This window comes from Solanum stenotomum, chromosome 11 (assembly GCF_019186545.1).
Source record: "Solanum stenotomum isolate F172 chromosome 11, ASM1918654v1, whole genome shotgun sequence".
Classification (NCBI taxonomy): Eukaryota; Viridiplantae; Streptophyta; class Magnoliopsida; order Solanales; family Solanaceae; genus Solanum; species Solanum stenotomum.
This window is the reverse complement of record NC_064292.1, coordinates 54,282,884-54,308,196: the sequence shown is the minus strand read 5'-3', so window position 1 is coordinate 54,308,196 and position 25,313 is coordinate 54,282,884. Positions and strand designations below refer to the sequence as shown.

The 25,313-nt window shown below is 35.4% G+C and overlaps 2 protein-coding genes and 1 long non-coding RNA gene across 3 annotated transcripts in view; 2 read left to right on the top strand and 1 right to left on the bottom strand.

Annotated features, from left to right (window-relative positions):
- Positions 1–25,313, top strand: part of LOC125843862 (uncharacterized) — a 573,332-nt gene that overhangs the window by 442,046 nt on the left and 105,973 nt on the right. The window contains exons 7-8 of the mRNA XM_049523084.1: positions 18,882–20,158; positions 20,648–21,090. Coding sequence (XP_049379041.1) covers positions 18,882–20,158; positions 20,648–21,090 — 1,720 coding nt within the window. The remainder of the gene's footprint in view (positions 1–18,881; positions 20,159–20,647; positions 21,091–25,313) is intronic.
- LOC125843921 (uncharacterized) overlaps positions 23,879–25,313 on the bottom strand; it is a 105,150-nt gene continuing 103,715 nt past the window's right edge. The window contains exon 3 of the long non-coding RNA XR_007444070.1: positions 23,879–24,014. This is a non-coding gene — a long non-coding RNA (uncharacterized LOC125843921). The remainder of the gene's footprint in view (positions 24,015–25,313) is intronic.
- The window catches only part of LOC125843909 (uncharacterized), a 54,615-nt gene continuing 54,238 nt past the window's right edge, over positions 24,937–25,313 (top strand). The window contains exons 1-2 of the mRNA XM_049523131.1: positions 24,937–25,035; positions 25,203–25,286. The gene's annotated coding sequence lies outside the window, so the exon portion shown is untranslated. The remainder of the gene's footprint in view (positions 25,036–25,202; positions 25,287–25,313) is intronic.

Sequence of the window (25,313 nt, the reverse complement as noted above, 5' to 3'; positions counted from 1 at the left end):
AACTTATTTAAATATGCATCAATATTATATAATTTATGACTGTTGTGGCCAGACAAACTTGTGCACACCTCTCGACTAATCCGTATACCTAATACCTCCCATTAGCGTCGACACCAAATAACTGGTCACCAAAGTAGGTAAATTAGAAGAAATCACCTAGAGCTTTTTGTCTTGGTTTTAACACATTTTATTGACCTCTAAGCCACACCTCGAGTGCTGTTTGTGCATCAATTATTGAGGACTAGAAGCAGAATATTCCACATCAGAATCATAACCAAGAGAAAATAACTTGAGAATGGAAAGCTGGGACCATGTACTTGGCCAACTTGTTTGTAATTTGGGAGCATGCCAATGTGGACTAGTATAAAAAGCACATGAAATTAGTTGTACATCAGGTTCTTCCTGCTTTTTCTTTACATCTGAGATGTGTTCTATTCTTTGTTCTTTGTCTCACGCATGATTATAAATCTCAAAGATCTGGTTTTGGTTGCCTAACACATATATTTACTCTTTACTTGAGAAAAAGCAAAACTTTAACACAAGTGAGGTCGGAAGAGGGTAAGATATACACGGACCTTACCCCTACCCCTTAGTAAAATTCTTTCTATTTCTACTTTCTATCTCCACCAACACAAGTACGAGATGACTCTGATGACCAACGCTTAGATAAATGGGAAGAACTCAACCAACACCTTATTGTCTATGGAAATTCGGATGCCTCACATAGTTTTCAACCACTTCATTAACCACCACTACATCGGATGACACACCGTAGTAAAAGTTTCTCTTTTTTCCCCTCTTTTGAACCAACACCTTATTGTCTATGGAAATTCGGATGCCTCACATAGTTTTCAACCACTTCATTAACCACCACTACATCGGATGACACACCGTAGTAAAAGTTTCTCTTTTTTCCCCTCTTTTGATGGCAGGTGGCCAAACTAGCTACCGTGCACCAAAAGCGGTACCGGATAACTCTGTCCATCAATACTAAGGCAAATGGGAAGAATTCACCTAGTCACCTTAACTCCTTTCTCTATGGAGAATTGAACCTCACCCATATTTTTCACCCACCTCATTGACCACTAGATCAGGTGACACACCCAAATTAAAAAGTTGTACATTCAGCTCTATAGTTTGTACATGATTTTGTGTTTTAGGCCAAAACCCCACCTCCCAAAAAAGATTGTCAAGTCATTCACATAAATGACCAAGCAACTAAACTACATACAGAAAAAGACAAAAGGAGTAGGAAAGTTGGAAACTTTACTCTTTAAACTTTTTCCTTCTCACCATATCTCTTCTCAAGAATCCCTAATTCATACTCCATCTCTTACATACACAACATTAAAAAATCCCATTAAAAACTATAATACTTACCTAACCCCTCTTAAAATGAAAGAAATGAACAAAATCTTGAAGTTTTAAGAAGGGTCCAACACATGCACAATAAAGAACAAGTTTTTATATCTTATCATACTAAAATAAAGACATAACCAACTAAAACAAACCAAAACAACACTTTCCATTTCAAAAACTATAAAAACAGCTCACCTTCATCAGCAAGAACTGCAGAAACTGCTAAAAACAGTAAGAAAAGCAAAGTTCTGTTAGTTTCCATAAACCCCACTTGAGAAAAATGGAAACGAGCGAGAAAAATGATGAGATTAGAGAAGAAGAAAGGAAAAAGATGCTATCTTTGAACAAAGGGCAAGAGGTTAAAGTGTATATAGTGGAAAGAAGAGAATATTGAAATGTAAAACAGAATCTCCAGAGAGAGAAAAAAAGAAGAGGAAAACAGAGAGTGGGGCAAGAGTGAGGTGAAAAGGTATTTAATTTGTAGTAGAAAGATATAGAGAAGAAGAAGAGAGTATTTTTTTTGTATAATTTTTTTTTTTGTATCAATCACATGGATGTCTTGTCAGAAATTGAAATATCTTCCCTTTTTTGTTTTTTTTTTAATAAATATTTATCTGTTTTATATCTCGATTAATTTAGATTAACGTATAAAATTTATTGTGTAAAGTCTTTAGATGAAAAAGAAATAAGTGATCTCGTTATACAAATTTGAATAATAAATACTCATCCCTTGAGCTAATTTTTAAGTATTGAATTAGGCTCAAACTTCATTTCTTTACATGTAGAACTCGCCCGTTTGTGTATTGGTATTGAATTCCATGTCAAGTCGTGAATATAAGATGGGGGTATTGAAGAATCTCATAACAGATATAAAATGACAGATGAGTATTTTCTTTTCATGAATTTAAACTATCTTTAGTTTGTAAGTTAACATTTGGAGATGAGTTATATTGAAAATCTACGTTTCTTAAAAAAAAATGTTCTTTAATATAAATCTTTTCGTACTCAAAATTTAAATACGAAATCTTTACTTAAGAACGGGGATATCTTATCTATTTCACCATGACCCACGGAATCCAACATATAATCACTTCATATTACTGTATCTTTGTTTTTGTTTTTGCTTTTATTTTTATTTTATTTTACTATGCTTTTAAGTTTGAATTGGAGTTAGATAGATTCATTAATTGAATGTTGTAGTACTATTGATAATTTATTAACTGTACAAAACAATCAGTACTTCAAGATTATTTTTTATCATATGAGAATATTGAAAACGAAATTTTGTAAGTTACTATTAAGTCATGTTATTATTATTATTATTATTAATTAACATAGAGAATTATTGTTCCAGGAACAATATGAAAATGGCAATCAGTGTGACCTACCAGTCAAATAATAAAACAATTTTAAAAAATTAAGGTTTTAAATACAAGCATAGCTTAAAAAGGAAAAGGACATAATAGCTTACTAGTTTCTAAGTAAATTATTTATGTATATTCTAAGTGATTATATTCTTTTTAATATAATGCAAGGTTAGAGCCTACTTGCGTTGAATATTTATATCAAATTATATTTAGTATGATTAAATATGTTTAATTTATGTCATTAAACTATAAAAAAAAGACTCATTTATCTCATTCGTTAAAGATTTGGTCCATCTATGTTATCACCGTTTGAGAAAAAGCTCATCCATGTCATTGTTTCTCAACTAAAAATATTTTTGATTGATTTTGCAAAATCAATTTTAACACATGGTCAATTATGATTAGACCACGTCATTTATTATATCATTTTTAAAAAGGGAAAATGTTTATATATGTCATCGAACATCGAAAAAAGGTTCATCTATGTCATTCGTTAAAAGTTTGGTTCATTTATGTTATTTCAGTTAGTTAACAAATTATGGCATGAATGAGCCTTTTCTCTAACAAAAATAGCATGGATGAGTCAAACTTTAACAGATGTCATAGATGAATCTTTTCTCAATATTCGATGATAAATTTGAGCATTTTCCCTTAATTTTATACATGAAGAGTTTTTCTTCTAACAAAACTACTAAACGTGATATTACTTATATAAATTTTAATATTTACATAACTCATCTCCAAAGCAGCTATCGAATTCTCAGATGAATAAAAAAATGTTTGCATAGAAACAAACAAAAGCACTTTGTAGGTAGCCGTTACAACTAGCTAGTAAATTTATCATGTTGTGCATGTTTGTTTGTTTGTGTTTATCAATGCATTTTTTTGACATGTAAATGTCCTAGTTCTTTAAGACCAAAAACAGACATAGACAATGCAAAGTAAAAATAAAAAATAAAAATTTGTACTTTGTAGAAAAAATAAATTAATATTAAAATATACATCTGGTTCCCAACGGTCATATTTTTTTAATCTTTTAAATAAAATATTTTAAGATAATTACATATGTAACTGCAATTTGTTTTTTCCTTTTTTCTCGTAGGATGTAACTAATGTTAACTTCTTCGAGGTGTAGGGGACTAGGGGTCAGAATTTTTCATGGGAAATTTATTTATTAAGAAACGAATTTAGAATTTGAAGAGTTTACTCGAGTCGAGGGTCTATCAAATAATTTTTTTACCTTCTTGAGATAGTGATAAGGTCTTCGTATATTTTATCTTTTTCAAACTCCGCTTTTGAGACTCTATTGAAATTATTGTTGTTATTGAAGTTTAACTCGGGTTTTGAGATTTACTAAATTTATTGTTATTGGATTGTTGTTGTTATTGAAGTTAGATCGTATTCAATAGACTCTCGACTCATTCTAACTTATTGCATTAAAACGAAGGGAGTATTAAATACCATTACGTAAACATCCAAAATCTAACTAGTAATGTCTATCAAAACCCTACACCCACCATATTAAAATCTCAAGAGATATTTCCACTTCATTTGACATGGTCAAGTAATGAGAGTTCGGAATATTGAGTGATTAGGAAGGTGATAATAATTTTGAAATAATATATATGAAAAAAAATTATTAAAAAAAATCTTACCTTTAAAGAAACTAACCCACACTAAATTATTAGCTCCAACAAAGGGTCGTTTGATTAGAAGTATACGAATTTTTTTAATTGCTAAGTGACATATCTATAATATAAAATAAGTTGATATCACAATAATAAGATACACATACCAAATGAAGCACCAATAACACTTTTTAAGCCAACCTACCCTGCCTCCTATGCCCCTACAATAAAATTAATTGTAATTATCAACTTAGTTTTATGTTGACAAAACCAACACCATGAACCAGCTCAATTCCTCCGTTAATGGAGTTCAACTTCGATTAGAGAGAAACAGAGATTTAGGGAAGAGAATTGTGTTTTATAAAATGTGAATTGAGAAAATGAGTATTACAATGTATCTGTATATATACACAATCACTAAGCAGCTAGCATTGCGTGAATTAACTAATCAACAACTTGACCCTTAACTAGCTCTAACTAACAGATCTTTTAACTAACTCTACTGTTCATAACTAACTTTACTGTACACTGCTAACTAACTTTACTGTATACTTTACATTCTCAACACCCCCCTCAAGTTGGAGGTGAGGTAATTACAGACAACTTGTGCAACAGAGTAGTATGTTTGACCCCAGTCAGTGCTTTGGTGAAGATGTCTGCCAACTGTGAATCAGTGGAGATGTGATGGAGTGTGATCAAGCCTTGTTGAAGCTTACTCCTAACAAAATAGCAATCAATCTCTATGTGTTTTGTCCTCTCATGAAAAACTGGATTCTTGGCAATATGGACTGCTGCTTGACTGTCACAATGTACATGTATAGGCAAGGAGCATTGGACTGTCAGTTCACCAAGCAATCTCTCAAGCCACACTAATTCTCCCACAACTTGTCTCACGGCTCTATATTCAGCTTCAGCAGACGATAGGGACACTATGGGTTGTTTCTTAGACTTCCAATCGATAGGGCTATCACTCATAAGCACCAAATATCCACTAACAGACTTCCTGGAGTCAGGGGAAGCAGCCCAATCAGAATCACAATAAGCACTGATGACAAAATCAGGCTTGTTTGAGATGAAAATCCCCAATGTAGAATCCTGTTTCAAATATCTGAGTACATAGTAGGCTGCTTTTAAATGTGGTTCTCTGGGGGATTGCATGAATTGGCTCAAGTGTTGCACACTATAAGCTATGTACATTCTAGTATTGGTTAGAAAGTTCAGCTTGCCAATCAATTTTCTATATTGAGTGGGATCAGATAAGAGTTTGCCATTTGTGGTTGTCAACTTCTCAGTACAATCAAGTGGAGATGTAGTACTTTTGTAATTTAATACATCAAAATCCTTCAGGAGATCAGAAGTAAATTTCCTTTGTGAGATTAGAACACCATTATGTCTGTATAGGATCTCTAGTCTTAGAAAGTAGTGTAATTTGCCCAAGTCTTTTATCTTGAATTGATCATTTAGGAAAACTTTTAGGGAGTTGATCTCATCTACATCAGTCCTTGTTAGGATGATATCATCCACATATACAACAACAAAGACCAAAGAGCAGCCCTTTCTTTTATAAAACAGTGAGTAATCACTGTCAGAGTGTTGGTACCCTTTTGAACAAAGACTGTTTGCCAATATCTCATACCATTGTCTGCTAGCCTGCTTCAGTCCATACAATGATTTTTTCAGTCTGCACACCATGTTGTCATCACATACTACAAGGCCTTGTGGGGCTACCATGTACACTTCTTCATGTAAATCACCATGCAAGAATGCATTATTGACATCCAATTGATACAAGTTCCAATCCTTCTTGACAACCAAAGAAATTAGGGTCCTAACAGTGGTCATTTTAACCACAGGTGAGAAGGTTTCAGTGTAATCTACCCCAGCTTGTTGTGTATAGCCTTTGACCACCAATCTGGCCTTAAATCTCTCCACACTACCATCAGCTTTGTGCTTGATCTTGTACACCCACTTGCATCCAATAACTTTCTTTCCATCAGGTAACATAACCATCTCCCAAGTGTCATTGGCATATAAAGCTTCAAACTCCTGTGCCATGGCCTGCTGCCAGGCAGGGTGCAGTATTGCCTCTTTAAATGAAGTAGGCTCACAGTCATGTGAAATTGTTGTCACCAACTGTTGGCTATCAGAACATAGACTTGTGAAGTAAATAGGTTCATGAGACATAAAAGAGGTGAAAGAGTGTAGCTTAAGTAAGGTGTAGTTATATTCTTTTAGGTAAGTGGGAGTATGAATAGGCCTGGTGGTTTTTCTGGGTGCTAGCAAAGTATTATCGGGCATGGAAATATTAGGACTAGGCAGGTTATTTGTAGGTTCAGGTTGGACAATAGATGGTATTACATTCATATTTGTGTTACTGATTGTTTGATTATTAATGACCTCATGTGGTGTGAGACTGTCCAGTATATTATCATCAGTAAAAATGTTCATTTGACCAGGCATACAAGTCATGTTAGTGGCATGAATAAACATTTGTGAAATGGAATTGAAACTAGAACCATCAGGGGCAATAACAAAAGGAAAAACTTTTTCATGGAAAGTCACTTCTCTAGATATATGAACTCTCTTGGTAACCAGATTCAAAACTTTGTAACCTTTTGTATTGAATGGGTAGCTAACAAAAATATAGAGTGTGGTTCTTGGTTCAAACTTATCCTTGTGAATTTTCAAGGTAGTGGGAAAACAAAGACAACCAAAACTTTTAAGGTGAGAATATGTGGGCTGTTTTTTTGTATAATATTTCATATGGAATCTTGTTCTGAAGTTGTTGAGTGGGTAATCTATTAATGAGGTATGTAGCAGTCAGTACACATTCCCCCCAGTACCTCATAGGTAATTTGGATTGAAATAAAAGTGCTCTTGCTGTTTCTAGTAGGTACTTGTGTTTTCTTTCGACCACACCATTTTGTTGAGGTGTATAAGGACAAGTTCTTTGGTGTATAATACTCTTGGTTTGAAAGAAACATGTGGCCTCAGTTGAAGTGCACTCTAACCCATTATCAGATCTTATGGCTTTCAACTTGGTTTGGAACTGATTCTCTATAAGGGATATGAAAGCTTTGATGGTTTGGAGGGCATTACTTTTACATCTTAGCAATTGTGTCCAAGTAGACCAATTGTGGTCATCTACCATAGTGAGAAAATAGTGATAGCCATCATGTGTGGGAATGTGGTAAGGTCCCCACAAATCAATATGTAGTAACTCAAACACTTTAGTGGTAGTAGTAGTGCTTTCTGGAAATGGCATCCTAGTTTGTCTAGCCATAGGGCATATTGTGCAGGAAAAAGGTTGTTTGGGAGAAAATTTCACAGGTATGGTTGAAATATTTTTCATTTTTACAAAAGGTACATGTCTTAATCTAGCATGCCATAAGAGTTCATCATCATGAATGTGATAAGAGACATTTGCAAATGAAGGACAAACATCAGTAAGACAAGAGGAAGAAGCCACAATACAATCTTCTTTATTTATAGGAGAGTATTTTACAAAAGATGAAGTGTACACTTTTGAAATTTTATCAATGTTGTCTAAAGAAGGGACAAGATGACAATTGAAATGTGGTAATCTTAGTGGTTTGTTCTCAGCAGATGGACAGCAGTTGTGGCATTTACTACACAGGAAGTACAAGCCATTCTTGGCTTTACCAAGTTCCAGAGGGCTCTTCAGAGAAGGGCCCTGCAGTAAACAAGAAAATTTATCAAAACTGACTACACCACTGAGTTGTAATGCTAAACAGTGAACATAAATGAGATTAAACTTGAAGCTAGGTACAAACAATACTTTTCTTAGAGTCAATGTTGGATTTAAACAAACATTACCAATTTCAGTCACTTTAACCTTATAACCATTAGGTAGTGAGATAAGGAAAGGATAAGTGATTTAATGTTTGTGAGGGTGGTTTTATCATATGTCATATGGTGTGATGCTCCTGAATCTATGATCCAAGAGTTAGCAGTCAACTTAACACATTTACAAAAAAGGTCACCTATATCAGTTATAGAGGAATAACAAGCAAGTATACCTGCCAGATTCACAGCTCCATTCAGCATGTTGTATGAGTTGTCTGAACTTGATACTCCATTTCCAACTTACAGCGTTCCTAAGAGATTTAACAGTTGTTCATATTGGTCTTTGGACAGGTTCAATGGCATTCTCCTCCCCAGTTCAGGTTCTTCCTCAGTTTGATGCCCATTCACATCAAGGGCACACACATTTGCTGCAGAACCTATGCCTTTTCCCTTTTGGAACCTTGGATTAGATGGGTATCCATGAAACTTGTAACATCTATCCTTTGTGTGTCCTGATTTCTTACAGTAGTCACAAAACAAAGAGGATTTGCTAGTACTGGAATTTCCTCTGAACACATTGTTATTTGTATTACCAGAATTTGTTCCACCCCCTCTAGATGGATTGTAGTTTGTCCTGAGCCCTTTTGTAACCTGCACTGTTGCTAATTTGTCCATAGGTATTTAGAGATGTAGAATCCAAAGTTGTATGATTGTGAGGTTTCACTTCTCTTTGCTTTTCCTTTTGGGATAATATGGCAAAAGCTTGAGCCATACTAGGAAGTGTGCTCATCATGAGAATGTTACCTCTGATAGTTGTATACATCTCATTCAACCCCATTAGAAAATGTATTAGTCTCCTATCTTGTGTAATACCTAGTAATGTCCAGAGTGCCTTGGACAAGATCATTGATCTCTTTCTGCAATTGGTACAACTTGCATCCATTGGTTTTATCATACCTTTCTTCTAACTCTGCCCAGAGTTCCTTGGCATTATTCACATACTGTAATCTATCACACAGATCTGGAGATAAAAAATTTAAGATCCAGGACGTGACCATGTCATCGCACCTCTCCCACTGCATAAAACTAGGATAAGTGGGAGTAGGTCATACAATAGTTCCGTTAATGAATTTTGTTTTGCTCTTGACTGATAAAGCTCTTAGAACAGCCCTTCACCAAGATCTATAACCCGTACCATTAAAGACAGCAGGTAAAATAGAAGATCCTGCACTCTCTGAAGGGTGCAAGTAAAAAGGACTAGCAAAGTCCATTCTAACTGTAGACGAACTAGAAGTAGTATCAGCTTGGGAATCAGCTTGAATGTCAACCATGATATTCGAGTATTCTCGATGAAGATCGGCACGAAAGCAAAATGGAAACCAATTGACGTAATAAAGCGAGAGAGAGAAAAAACTGATCCACCAGAAGAGAATCAAAGAATTGACAGAAGCAAAGAATTCACAACACAATTCTTCCACCAGCTAATAAAAAAAAAATCAACACCGAGAAATTGTGCGATTATAAAAAAGAAGCTTACGAAGTGATATTAGAGGAGAACTAGGAGCAATTCACTGTGCTCTGATACCATGACAAAACCAACACCATGAACCAGCTCGATTCCTCCGTTAATGGAGGTCAACTTCGATTAGAGAGAAACAGAGATTTAGGGAAGAGAATTGTGTTTTATAAAATGTGAATTGAGAAAATGAGTATTACAATGTATCTGTATATATACACAATCACTAAGCAACTAGCATTGCATGAATTAACTAATCAACAACTTGACCCTTAACTAGCTTTAACTAACAGATCTTTTAACTTACTCTACTGTTCATAACTACTAACTTTACTGTACACTGCTAACTAACTTTACTGTATACTTTACATTCTCAACATATGTCCCAACTCTTTTTTTACCCTTATATGAGAACTATTATTATCTATGTATAAAGCATGTCTTAAATTATATTTCCAGTATGTTGTTGATAATTAATTCAATTAATAAACTCACATTTTAACGATAGAGTTAAATTTACATAGATTTTTCATACTCAAAAAGCAAGTTGTAGAGGACTAGGCGAGACATTGGAGGCATTCGAGTTGAGTGAAGACATTATTGATCTTCTCTCTTTGTTTCATTTTAAATATTGTTTTATTCCAAAAATAAAATAAAACTATATGTTGCTTTAAAAAATCAAGACAAATTATTTATCCCAATTTTACACTAGCTATTGGGGATGTTGGAAGTAACTGACTATTAATACTTATTTTCCAATAATAACATTTGATAATTAAAAAATAATTAAATAAATTATAAGTAGCACATAATATTTTCTTGAGTTAATGGTCCAATATAGACTTAAACTCTCATTTTTCGTGAGATCATACCTCAACTATTTATTATTTAATTTATCTACATAAACTATTATTTTCTTTGTACTAAAATACACTACGATAATTACCTACTTGTGCTTCTAGTACATGTTCTATTTTAGTTTTTTTTTAAAAGAGTGTCAAATGATACTCTACATGGCTAATTTGGTCTACTTAATTTAATTAGGGCATTTATTAGTGTTTTAATTAAATAAGTGTGGCGACTTTAATAGCCCACTTAAGCATAATGATAGAATTTGAGGACAAATAAGTACTTCTTTGCCTGCATGAAAACTAGAACCAGCAACAATAATATCTCAATAGTTAAGACTAGCAAGTTACCACAACAAAAGAGGCCTTGCTTCATACTATAAAGACAAACATGTGTGTATAAGAGCGAGGGACAATAGGAATCTTTATGAAACTATATGTTCATTATATGATTTTTGAGTTTAAAGTTTAAAGTTTCTTAGGTTATTATAAGGATATTATGAGGAGCAACTAGGGGAGTTTTTGGTCAAAAACATCCTTAAATTAGACGCCAAACTGAAATTACATCTTAAAAATATTTTTTTTGGCAAAAAACATCCTTTAAGTATATGAAAGTTAACAATTTCCATCCTTTTGTAAGATATCATCAAAAAACTAAGGGATTCTACGAAAACATGAGCGATTCATGTGAATATCAACAAAGTTTTTCTGCATAATTTCATTACCTGCTATAAGAAGTTCTTAAAAATATATTAAAAATCTTAGACACCATTGATTACTGAAACAAAAAATGTTTGGAAGGTGTAAGGACACATGATATGCTCCTTTTCTCATTTAGTAATGGAAATAAGCTTTTTTTTTTTGGTAAGTAAATTTTAATTTACCAAAGTGAATATTACAAAACTGGAAAAAAAACAGCAGACTTGGACATCCATGCTCCAAGACTTGCTGAAACATCACACTTTATCTATCAAACTTCTCCCACGGCTTCTATCCTAAGGGTACATATTGAGTTCTCGAAGTCTACTGCCTATCTTACTATGACGGGATCCTTTTTAATGTATTTCTCTAATGATGTGCCTAATCATGAACTCCTCATTTCTCCGTTTGGACTGAAAGATTCTGTTGTTGCGCTCTATCCACACATGATAGATGGTTCCTGCCATAACCATCATATACACCTTGGCTTTGTTGGTGTTGCTCTTCATATATGTTGTTTCCCATTGTATTTCTTCATGCCACTTCCCTCATGTACGTTGTATTCCTTGCCAAGCTAACAACTTCTTCCTTATTCTAGCAGTGAACATGCATGCAAAAAAGAGGTGATCAATATCTTCATCCTCCACTTGACATAAGGGACATGTCAAATTAGATGTTACTCCCCATTTTGTCATTCTATCTTTGTTGACAGCCTTCTGTTTAGAGCTAAATACAGTATGAACAACCACTTTGGTGCACCATAGTTGGACCATATCAACTTTCTCCACTCCACTTTCTCTCTATCTCGTCTAATCTTTTTATAAACCTTCTTAATAGAGTACTATTCCATTTGCTTTAAAATATGCTTATTGTAGCTAGCAGCTTGAAGATGTTTATGAGCTTTAAGTATTCTTTGTACCAGCCATGATGCTTGATTTGCTTGGATACCCCGAATTCCTTTTTGCCCATAATAACCATGTATCCATTCCACCCATAATTTATCCTTTTTCTTACGGAGATTTCATAGTAACTTCCCAATAGCAGTATTGTTCCAGATAAACACATCCAGGAAGTTCAGACCTCCACTTGCTTTGGGCCAACATAACTTCTCCCAGACTAATAATGCTTTCTTTGATGCCTCTGCATTTCCTGTCCACAAAAACTTTCGACATATACTCTCAATAGCATGTAGAATCTTCTTAGGAAATGCAAAGATTTGTGCCCAAAAGGTTTGTATAGAAAATAAGACGTTCTTCACCTATTAAGCTCTGCCAGCATATGAGAGGAATTTATTTGTCCAACAAGTGACTCTATTCAACATTTTGTCAATAAGGGGTTTACATTGGACAATAGACACTCTCTTTGTACTCAAGGGGACTCCGAAATACCTGAATGGGAGCTCTCTTTTCACAAATTAGAGTTCATGTAGAATTTTGATCCTGTACATTCTGTTTTATCCCTCCAAAATAAACACAACTTTTGTCGACATTTGCCACCAGCCCTGATGCATTGGAAAAAACCATAAAGCACTTATATAAGCTTCTAACAAACTTGATATCACCGCTACAGAACATCAATAAATCATCTGCAAAACTCAACTGAATAATTCTCTATTTCTTACACCTTGGATGGTAATGGAACTCAAGATTTGTATGTAGACCTGTTAGGTTCCTGGTGAGATAATCCATAGTCAATACAAATAGAAAAGGGGACATGGGTCCCCTTGTCTAACCCCTCTCTGAGCTTTAAATGGTTTTGTGATCTTCCATTAACCTGAAATGAATAGGTTACTCTGGTGACACGCTGCATTATCCACTTGATCACTATAGCTGGAAACTTCAGTTCATGTAATATTTGCTCCAGAAAACTCCATTCAATTGAGTCATAAGCTTTCTTCATATCCACTTTTATCATGCATCTATTGGAAATACCTTTCTATCATACCCTTTCACTAGCTCATGGCTTAGAATAATATTGTCATTTATAGCGCTCCCTGGAACAAAAGTTGATTGATTAGGATCAACTAAAGAACTCATCACCTTCTACAACCTTATAGTAATCACTTTTGAAATAATCTTGTACAATGTTGTGCAACATGAAATAGGTCTACACTCTCCAATTTTAGTTGGATTGACAATCTTGGGAATAAGAGTCATTACTGTACAGTTAATAGGCTGGTACATGTAGCCTGTGTTAAAAAACTTCAAAACTGCATTCATGATGTTCTCTCTGACCACTGTCCAAGAAGAAGGAGAAAGCATTGAAACCATCAATTCCCAGGGCCTTCATATCATGTATATTTTTTAGTGTTATTTCCACCTCCTCTCTTGTCACCCTAGTTGCTAGTAATAATTGTTGTTCGCTATTAAGGGCCTTACCATTCCTCATAGTCAGAGCATTCACACTAGGCAACTTCTGAGCAACCTTACCAAGCAATTTTTTTATAGAATGTACTCACTTCCAACTCAATTTCTTCTTTTGTTTGGGATATATTACCATATGAAGTCTTGAGTTGTTGCTTAATTAGCTTACCTTTTTTAAAGCCAGATTGTATTTAAATTAATATTTTTTGGGCCAATCTGATATTAAAGTGATCAAAATATTGATTATGTCCCGCGTTTGAGTTTCATTCTACATTATTAGAAGCTCAAGTCTCCAACACATTCAATTGAGAAGAGACCTATTTCAACTTATAATATTTTTAATATCAAATTACATGAAAAATAAATGAATGATAAACTCAATTAACGAAAAAGTTCACGATACTATTTTTGGCGTATCTAAGAATAATAATTACGAAGGAATGACTTGATTTTTGTGGGATTTGTTAGTTCAAGTAAAAATATAAAAATTGTTTACTTTTAAAATCTTTAAAGATGTTTTCTACTAAGGATATAGTTTAATTTGGGGTATAATTTAAGTATTTTTGGATTTTTTTCGTTTAGGGGGTGGTGAATTTCCTACCACATGCTATAGATAAGTATAGAACATAGCAGTTGACTTAGAAACTTACATTTTTGGAACATCAATTAACTGACTGAATCCATGGCATCATCATCTTCTCCATTTTCTCCTGCTTCATACACTGCTACTGCTGCTATCACCTCGCAGTATAATGTCTATCTTAGTTTTGAAGGCAAAGATACTCGTAGAAATTTTATAATGGACTTGTGCAAGGATTTGAGAGACAGGAAAATTTCAACTTTTCTAGATGATGCTGATGAAATGGTACGTAATCACAAACAAATCCCGAAAGCTATGAAAGAGTCTCAAGTTGCCCTAGTTGTTTTCTCAAAGAATTATGCCAAATCGAGGTGGTGCTTGGATCAATTAGTGAAAATCATGGAATGCAACCAGAAAAATGGACTAACAGTCATACCCATCTTCTACGGTGTGGATCAATCAGATGTTCAGAAGCAAAGGGGGAGGTTTGCAGAAGCATTTGCCCAACACGAAAAGTGGTGCAATGATGATGAAGAAATGGACGAGGTGAAAAGATGGAGGACCACTTTAACTCAAGTGGCCAATCTCAGCGGTTGTGTTATCCATGATAGGTGAGTTAAAACAACACATAAACTGAAATGGAGAGAAGAATTTAACCATAGAATAATAATCTGTACCTAAAATTTTGAGTTTGATTTATGTGCTTTGTCCCTTTATCATAATTATATGCAGTACTCAACAATGTGAAGTATTCTCTTATTGACTTTTTGACCTGTATATATATATCAACAATCTTTTTACTTTATGTAGGAGGACCTTGAAATGTATTCAAGATCTTATTGATCAAATTTCATTCAAATTATGGGAGACTTATTTGCGAAGTGTTGTGGGAATAGAAACTCATTTGAAGAAAGTAGGATCCCTGCTAGAGATGGAAACTGATGATGTTCGGATTGTGGGGATATGGGGAGTGGGAGGAGTCGGCAAAACGACAATCACAAGAATTATTTTTGATACACTATCATACCAGTTTGATGGTGCTTGTTTCCTTGCCGACATTAAAGAAAACAAACATGGAATGCACTCTTTGCAAAAAATCCTTCTCTCTGAACTATTAAAGGAAAAAGATAATTACGTGAACAGTAAGGAGGACGGAAAGCACCTGATTGCTCGCAGACTTTGTCGTAAGAAGGTTTTAGTTGTGCTTGATGACATAGATCACAAAGACCATTTGGATTACCTAGCAGGGGATCTTCGTTGGTTTGGCAATGGAAGCAGAATCATTGCTACAACTAGAGACAAGCAAATTATGGGAAATGATAATGTAGTATACGAAGTGACTACATTAGTTGACCATGAAGCTATTCAACTGTTTAATCAATATGCTTTCAAGGACGAAGTACCAGGTGAGTCTTTTGTGAAGCTAGCAATGGAGGTAGTAGTTCATGCGAAAGGCCTTCCCTTAGTCCTAAAAGTATTGGGTTCTTTCTTACATAAGAAGGACATAATTGTGTGGAGAATTGTTGTAGACCAAATAAAGAGAAACACTGATTCAAATTTTGTTGAAAACCTCAAAATAAGTTATGATTGGTTGGATCTTGAAGAGAAAGAGATATTTCTAGATATCGCATGCTTCTTAAGAGGGAGGAAAAAAAATGAGATCCTGCAAATTCTTGAGAGCTGTGGTTTTAGAGTTGATATTGGATTGAAGGTCCTAATTGAGAAATCTCTTGTGTTCATCTCTGAATATGATACAATTCAAATGCATGACTTAATACAAGAGATGGGTAGATATATAGTGAAAACGCAAAAGGATCCGGGCAAACGTAGCAGATTATGGGACGCTGAAGACTACAAAGAAGTGATTATCAACAGCACAGTAAGTAGGCTAGACAATTCTAAAAACATATAGGGCAGTCAATTCAGTTATGTGTTCTATTGCTTCATATTCTTGCAGCTACATCATTTTGGTCGTTAATTTTAACAGAAGAAGCAAAAGTAACAATAATTGCCTCACATAGTCAATTCGTCTATCTCATGTTATTATGCCATGACTTAGTATAGTGGCTACTTAATCTGTTTTATCCAATTTCATTCTTTGGATTAGCTTGTAATTTGTATTACATTCTGTACATACTAACTCAATCAGTAATTTTTTAAGCTAATATCACCCAGATATTTACCCTGAGTAACTTCCTATTAATAAAAATCCTCAAATGAAGATAAAAACTAAGGAGGGCCATAACTTACTTTGGTACCAATCCTCAGCCCGAAATTCCTTTGATCATTGATCATTTTTTTTAATTTAAAAGATGACAATTATTGGTACTGCTTCAATTACAATTTCATTTTATCAGAGCATGAAAAACTTTTTGACTTGACTCTAAAAAACTCCTCAAAAAATGCATCATTAGAAAATATAATTAATTGCACAAAGCATTTCTCTTAAGTGGCATATTTCTTAAGAAAGACCTAACTAATATTGTACCCTATGTTTCAGTGCAATTATAAATAATACAAAACATGACAAAAATTTGCATGTGAGGAGTATAGTAAGAAAGTAGTGATATTGGTAATTAGCGGATTGTACCCTGCATCGGGAGTTATGATTTTGTTGACTCATGATCTTTTTACCAGGGGACCGAGGCAGTGGAAGCAATCTGGTTTACTTGTTTTGAACAACTACACTTTAATGAAAAGGCAATGAAAAATATGAAAAGGCTGAGGATACTATACATATGTGATGATGGGAATGAAGATGATAGGTTAGCTTCCTTCTCTTCACATCCCTCTTTGATGGATTTGGAAATTGTACCCCGGGGTTCCAATGGGTACCTGCCCAACAGCTTACGTTGGTTTGTTTGGAATCACTCTCCTTGGGAGTCATTGCCAGAAAATTTTGAACCCACCGGGCTTGTTCATCTTGATCTCCGGTGGAGTTCGCTGTGGCATTTATGGACAGAAGCAAAGGTACTGTTTTATTTGAGATACTACCTATTTTCTTTTGTACTAGAATTATGATGCTTGTGTTTAAATGAAATAGGTTATTATAATATCTTTATGTCTTTTTCTTTTAAATTTTTGCATCATAATTTTAACTAAGAAGCTCAATTTTAAAACTTGTGTTGTTTTAATTACTCTCTTTGTTATCATTTATCCTCCTGAGGAGTCTCAGGTTGAGATCCACACTGCCACTTGACATTTTTTGAAATAATAAACACACACACACATCTTTTCTAGTTTTGGACCAAAATTTTAAAATACATGCTGGAACTCCACTACTTGGGCTAAAGTTTTTCATTTTACTAAAAGTAATGGAGTTTCAACCAGTTTTTTCCACTGGCTTGGCCCGAAAAAGAAAAATGCAATGCTGAAATAAATAGTCATTGCATCTAAAGAGGAAATAAAAAGAAAACACAGCTGGAACTCTACTACCTTGGCTAAATCTTTTTTTATGTGGATAATCAAATGAAATTTCAACCAACTGTTTTTACAGATTTGGTCCGGATAAAAACAACACACAATTAGAATAAATGGTCATTGCATCTAAAGAAGAAATAAAAACAATTACACAATCCATTATTTTGGCTAAAACATTTTTTTTTGGCTGAAAATAATGGAATTGCAACCAAGTTCTTTTATATACATATTTTGCCCCCCAAAATACATACTTGAAATAAATAGTCACTGCATCTAAAGACGAAGCAAAAAAGAAATATGCAGTGGAACTGTATCATTTTGGCATAACTTTTCTGTTCGGCTAAAACAATGGAATTCTAGCCAAGTTATTTTGCTATAGATTTGGTCCCAAATAAGAAAAATACACAATTAAAGCAAATAGCCATTACATCTAAAGAATAAAAAAAATATATACAAATTTGGGTTAAAATGTGCATTCTAAAAAATAAAAGCAAGATGAGATTTGCGAAAAACATCTCACAGTAAGCTAATTTTTCAATTAAACACAGGTCATTTGATTCATAGATAAACCCACTAGCTAAATCTAAATCCGGGGCAGCTACTGTTGTTGTTTTCCTATATATCTCATTCTTTATGTATTCTGAATATATTGCAGCATTTGCCGTCTCTACGGAAGCTAGATCTCAGCTACTCCAAAAGCCTAAAGCAAACACCAGATTTCAAAAGGATGCCTAATTTGGAGTATTTGAATCTGGAGGAATGTTCGAGTCTTGAAGAGGTTCACCATTCCCTAGGTTGTTGCAGAAAACTTATTGAGTTAAATTTGCAGAGTTGTGGACGCCTAAAGAGGTTTCCATGTGTTAATGTGATATCTATTGAATGTCTGCACCTAGATGGTTGCTGTAGTTTAGAGAAATTTCCAAGTATCCGGGGGAAAATGAAGCCGGAGATAAAGATTCATGTGGAACGCTCTGGGTTAAGGGAAGTACCATCAGCTGTTATTCAGCACCAATCTAGTCCTACAGAGCTAGATTTGAGTGGCATGAAAAACCTTGCAACACTTCCACGCAGCATTGTCGAGTTGATAGATTTAGTGAAGCTAAAAGTGTCCTACTGCTCAAAGCTTGGAAGATTGCCAGAAGAGATAGGTGATTTAGAAAACTTGGAGGAGCTTCATGCCATAGGGACTCTAATTTCACGACCTCCGTCTTCCATTGTCCGCTTGAACAAGCTTAGATTCTTGACCTTTGCAAAAAATAAATCAGAAGATGGAGTGTGCTTTGTGTTCCCTCAGGTGAATGAAGGGTTACTCTCATTGGAAGAACTGGATCTCAGTTACTGCAATTTAAAAGATGGAGGACTTCCGGAAGACATTGGATCCTTATCCTCTTTGAAAGAGCTGAATCTCGAAGGAAATAATTTTGAGCATTTGCCTCAAAGCATAGCCCAACTTGGCGCTCTTAGATCCTTGACCTTATCATATTGCAAGAGGCTTACACACCTGCCACAATTTCCACAGCAATTAGATACAATAACTGCGGATTGGAGCAATGATTCAATCTGTAATTCGTTGTTCCAGAATATCTCATCATTGCAGCATGACATCTCTGCTTTAGATTCCTTGTCACTAAGAGTGTTTACAAGTTGGGGGGAGGATATCCCACGTTGGTTCCACCATCAGGGAATGGATACAAGTGTATCAGTCAGTTTGCCTGAGAATTGGTATGTATCAGACAACTTCTTGGGATTTGCTGTATGTTACTTTGGAAACTTAAGTAACACCAGAGTTGACTTGATTCCCTTATGTGATGATGGGATGTCTTGGATGACCCAGAAACTTGCCTTATCCAACCATTCAGAAGAATTTCCAGAAACTGCTGTTCATTTTTTCTTGGTACCTTTTGCTGGCTTATGGGATACACCTACGGCAAATGGAAAAACACCAAATGACTATGGGCTTATTAGGTTATCTTTCTCTGGAGAAATGAAGGAGTTTGGATTTCGTTTGTTGTATAAAGACGAACCAAAGCTTGAGGGCTTGTTACAAATAAGGGAAAAAAATGAATCCATGGCATCATCTTCTTCTACTGTTGGATCGTCACAGTTGCTTCAATGGAAGTACAATGTCTTTCTAAGTTTTAGAGGTGAAGATACCCACAGAACATTTAGGAGTCACTTGTACCAAGGTTTGAGAAACAGGGGAATATTCACCTTTCAAGGTGATAAAAGGCTAGAGCGTGGCGATTCGATCCAAGAAGAACTCTTGGAAGCTATCAAAGAGTCTCAAGTTGCCCTCATCGTTTTCTCAAAGAATTATGCTACATCGAGGCAGTGCTTGAATGAACTAGTGAAGATCATGGAATGCAAGGAAGAAAATGGACAGTCTGTCATACCTGTGTTCTATGATGTGGATCCATCGCATGTTCGGAACCAAAGGGAGAGCTTTGCAGAAGCCTTTGCCCAACACGAATCAAAGTATAAGGATGATGCTGAAGGAATGCAGAAGGTGAAAGGATGGAGGAATGCCCTAACTGCTGCTGCAGATCTAAAAGGATACGATATTCGTGACGGGTGAGTTAAAGATACATAATTGCTTTCTATGATAGAAGAAACAAAATTATTTCCATTCAAATTTGGACGCTTCACTACCTACGAAACTGAGTCAAACATAATGATTATATGTTTCTTAAATAATTTTTTCATATTTTCTAAAAATAGAATAATTATATCTGTAAGAAGGGATAGTTCCTATAAGTTTTATTGCTCACTGACATTGTTTGGTAGATAATGTTTTAATTAGCTCTTCAAGAGTTCGGTTTTATCAGTAAGAAGGCATAGTACTGTCAATTAAAAAGACATCAAAGAATGATGGTAGATTATATATGTTTCTATCAGTAAGAAGGCTATCAATTCAATCAGAGAGAACACATAAAAATCCTCATAAACTATTCAAGTTTTGAAACTTTCATATAGATTGTTGCGGTTACCCTTAACATATGAAATGTTTACTAATACTTGACTTTCTCACATTCTCCACAATCACTCTTCTTATTTATGTAGGATTGAATCTCAGAATATTCAACAGATTGTCGAATTGTGCAATAATGCTTATTCTTCATCTTCTTTGCAAGATGTTGTGGGAATAAGTGCTCATTTAGAGAAACTAAAATCCCGACTTGAAATAGAAATCCACGATGTTCGGATCGTAGGGATCTGGGGAACAGGCGGAATCGGTAAAACGACAATAGCAAAAGCCATCTTTCATACTCTATCTTATCAATTTAAAGCTGCTTGTTTTCTTGAGAATGTTAAAGAAAATGCCAAAAAGAATCAACTTCATTCTTTACAAAATACCCTTCTCTCGGAACTGTTAGGAATAACAGATGATTACGTCAATAATAAGTACGATGGGAAGTGCATGATTCAGAACAGACTCTCTTCTATGAAGGTGCTAATTGTGCTTGATGACATTGATGAAAGAGATCATTTGGAGTATTTAGCAGGTGATGTTGGTTGGTTTGGTAATGGCAGTAGAGTTGTTGTAACAACTAGAAATAGAGATTTANATAGATAGATAGATTTTGGGTTATTCTCATATCTATTACTGGAAGATCTTTATGTCGTTTTTCTCCCAAATCTTCCTATCATATATTAACTTATAAGAAGCTAAGTGGTTCAAACATTTCCCTAGCAAGATATGAATCTCATCCTAAGATTGCATGTAGTGGGACGGACATGAAGGGTAACTTATGTACAACTATTTTATAGAAAAATACAATGTTGAAATAAATAGTCATTGCATCTAAAGAGAGAATAAAAAGAAAATACTGTTGGAACTCTACTACCTTGGCTATTTTTTTCTTAATTTGGATAAACGTACTGAAACCTCAGCCAATTTTTTTTACAGATTCTTTTACCTGTCTGTTCTTGTTTTCCTTTCTCATCCTTTTTCTGTTCTGAATAGCAGCATTTTCCGTATCTACGGACGCTAGATCTCAGCCGCTCTAGAGACCTGACGCAAACACCAGATTTCACTGAGATGTCAAATTTGGAGTATTTGGATTTGGGCAATTGTATTAATCTTGAAGAGGTTCACCATTCCCTGGGATGTCGCACAAAACTCAAGAGGTTGAATTTGATATATTGTAGACGCCTTAAGAGGTTTCCATGTGTTAATGTGGAATCTCTTGAATATCTGGATCTAAAGTTCTGCTCCTGTTTAGAGAAATTTCCAGAAATCTGCGGAAGAATGAGGCCAAACTTAAAGATTAAGATGTGTGATTCTGAGATAAGGGAACTGCCATCATATATTGTTCAGTGCCTAACTCTGAGACATTTGGATAATCTTGTAGCTCTTCCTAGCAGCATTGGCATGTTGAAAGGTTTGGTTATTCTTGATGTGTCGAATTGCTATAAACTTGAAAGCTTGCCGGATGATCTAGGAGATTTAGTAAACTTGGAGAAGGTTGATGCATCAGGGACTCTAATTTCACGACCTCCGTCTTCCATCTTCCGCTTGAACAAGCTTACATTCATGAGTTTTGCGAAACAAAGATATAACATAAGTCTCGAAGATGGAGTGCACTTTGTCTTCCCTCGAGTGAATATAGGGTTGCGCTCATTGGAAGTTCTGGATCTCAGTTACTGCAATTTAATAGACGGAGGACTTTCGGAAGACATTGGATCCTTGTCCTCTTTGAAAAAGTTGAATTTCACTGGAAATAATTTTGAGCATCTGCCTGGAAGCATAGCCCGACTTGGTGCTCTTCGATCCTTGGACTTAAAAGAGTGCAAGATGCTTAAAGAGTTGCCAGACTTCATGGGGATGCCAAACTTGATGACGTTGAATCTCAGTATAATGAACATCGAGCATTTGCCTCAAAGCATAGAACAACTTGGTGCTCTTCGATCCTTGGACTTGTCATATTGTGAGAGGCTTAAAGAGTTGCCAAGCTTCATGGGAATGCAAAACTTGGAGACTTTGAATTTGTCAAATTGTATAAATCTTGAAGAGGTTCATTGTTCCCTGGGACTTCTCAAAAAGCTCTGTACATTAAAAATGACTAATTGTAAACAGCTTAAGAGGTTTCCAGCTCTGTGCATTGATTCTCTTGTCTATCTGTGTCTACGGGATTGCTCTAGTTTAGAAAAAATTCCTGAAATCCTCGGAAACATGAAAGCTGAGTTAGAGATTCACATGCTCGACAGTGTAATAAGGGCTCTAGGTTTTAAAGGTTTTGAAAACCTTGCAACACTTCCGAGCAGCCTTTGTAAGTTGAAAAGTTTGGTCAGCCTAAATGTGTCGGATTGCTCTAAGCTTAAAAACTTTCCAGAAGAGATAGGGGATTTGGAAAACTTGGAGAATCTTGATGCTAGAGGTACTCTAATTTTACAACCTCCATCTTCCATTGTCCAGTTGAACAAGCTTAAATTTTTGAGTTTTGCAAAACAAAATTCAGGAAGAGGTCTCGTAGATGGAGTGTACTTTGTGTTCCCTCAAGTGAATAAAGGGTTACGTTCATTGGAACATCTGGATCTCAGTTACTGCAATCTAATAGATGGAGGACTTCCAGAAGACATTGGATGCCTACACTCGTTGAAAGAGTTGTATCTCTGTGGAAATAATTTTGAGCATTTGCCTCAAAGCGTAGCACAACTTGATACTCTTCGATTCTTGGACTTGTCAGATTGCAAGAGGCTCAAAGAATTGCCAGGTTTCACGGGGATCCCAAACTTGGAGACTTTGGATCTGTCAAATTGTATGAATCTTGAAGAGGTTCATCTTTCCCTGGGATTTCTCAGAAAGCTCTGTTCATTAAAATTGACTAATTGTGAACGACTCAAGAGCTTTCCAGTTTTGTGCATCGATTCCCTTGAATATCTGAATCTAGTGGGGTGCTCTAGTTTAGAAAATTTTCCAGAAATCCTCGGAAGCATGAATTTGAAGTTAAAAAGTGGAATAAGGTGCCTAGATTTGAGAGGTTTGGAGAACCTTGTAACACTTCCGAGCACTATTTGTAAGTTGAAAAATTTGGTGGAGCTAAATGTGTCAGCATGCTCAAAACTTGAAAGCTTGCCAAAAGAGATGGGGGATTTAGAAAACTTGGAGTGGCTTGATGCCAAAGATACTCTAATTTCACAACCTCCGCGCTCCATTGTCCATTTGAACAAGCTTCATTTCTTGCGGTTCGCAAAACAAAAATCAGAAGTAGGCCTCGAAGATGGAGTGTGCTTTGTTTTCCCTTCGGTGTCTGACGGATTACGCTTGTTGGAGATTATGAATCTTAGTTACTGCAATCTAATAGATGGAGGGCTTCCGGAAGACATTGGATTCTTATCCTCTTTGAACGAGTTATGTCTATGTGGTAATAATTTTGAGCATTTGCCTCAAAGCATAGCCCAACTTGGTGCTCTTCGATCCTTGGACCTGTCATATTGCAAGAGGCTTAAAGAGTTGCCAGGTTTCGGGGGGATGCAAAACTTGGAGACTTTGAATCTGTCAAATTGTATGAATCTTAAAGAGGTTCATCATTCCCTGGGATGTCTCAAAAAGCTCTGCACATTAAAATTGACTAATTGTAAACGGCTCAAGAGGTTTCCAGTTCTGTGCATCGATTCCCTTGAATATCTGAATCTAGATGGGTGCTCTAGTTTAGAAAATTTTCCAGAAATTCTCGGAAGCATGAAAGTGAAGTCGGATATTCACATGTTAGACAGTGTGATGAGGGATCTAAATTCCATGTATATTTCACTTCCGTGTTCCTTGTCTCAGGATATTGTTTCCTTGCCGAATGCCATCTCTGCTTCAGATCCCTTGTCACAAAGAGTGTTTACCATTGTGCATGGTGGGAATAAGATCCCAAGTTGGTTCCACCATCAGGGAATGGATGAAAGTGTATTGATCAATTTGCCTGAAAATTGGTATGTAAGTGATAACTTCTTGGGATTTGCTGTATGTTACTCTGGCAACCTAATTGACATCACAGTTGACTTGATTCCCTTGTGTGATGATGGGATGACCCAGAAACTAGAATTATCCACCCTTCCAAATTATGATTCAGAATCATCCGACGGTTTAGAATGTGATACTGAACCTACTATTCATTTTTTCTTGGTACCTCTTGCTGGCTTATGGGAAACCTCCAAGGCAAATGGAAAAACACCAAATGACTATGGGCTTATTACATTATCGTTCTCCGGAGATATGAAGGAGTTTGGATTTCGTTTGTTGTATAAAGATGAACCAACAGAACATTGCATTGGGACAAAGAGGAAAATATATGACGATAGTGAAGACCATGATGAAGCCAGCTGCTCCTCTTCTAAGAAACAAAGGTCACATTTCTAATATTCATTGGAGCTGTCTTTGAGAATCTGCAGCAGCAACCAGTCTCTTCAGAAACTTTGCAGCTCTTTCCCCGAAGCCCAGAATTTTGGCTTAAAAATAGGTAGTATACCTCATGATTAATTTTCCCCCCTACCTGGTAGTGAAATTCTGTTCAACTCTCTTTTTATGTAATTCTCTCCTATTAGCTACAAAATCTTCTTCTAATTCTGTTAATAATTTTTCATCTCTTTTCCTTTTTGTTTTCTCTATTCTTTCCCCTGTTGACAGGAGCTCATCAATGAGTGATGGAAATATCAACAGTGAGTTTTGTCGATTGATTCTCCATCTTGTGTTAAGCCATGATTAACCATGGTGAGTTAAAGGATGTGAACAAGTTTA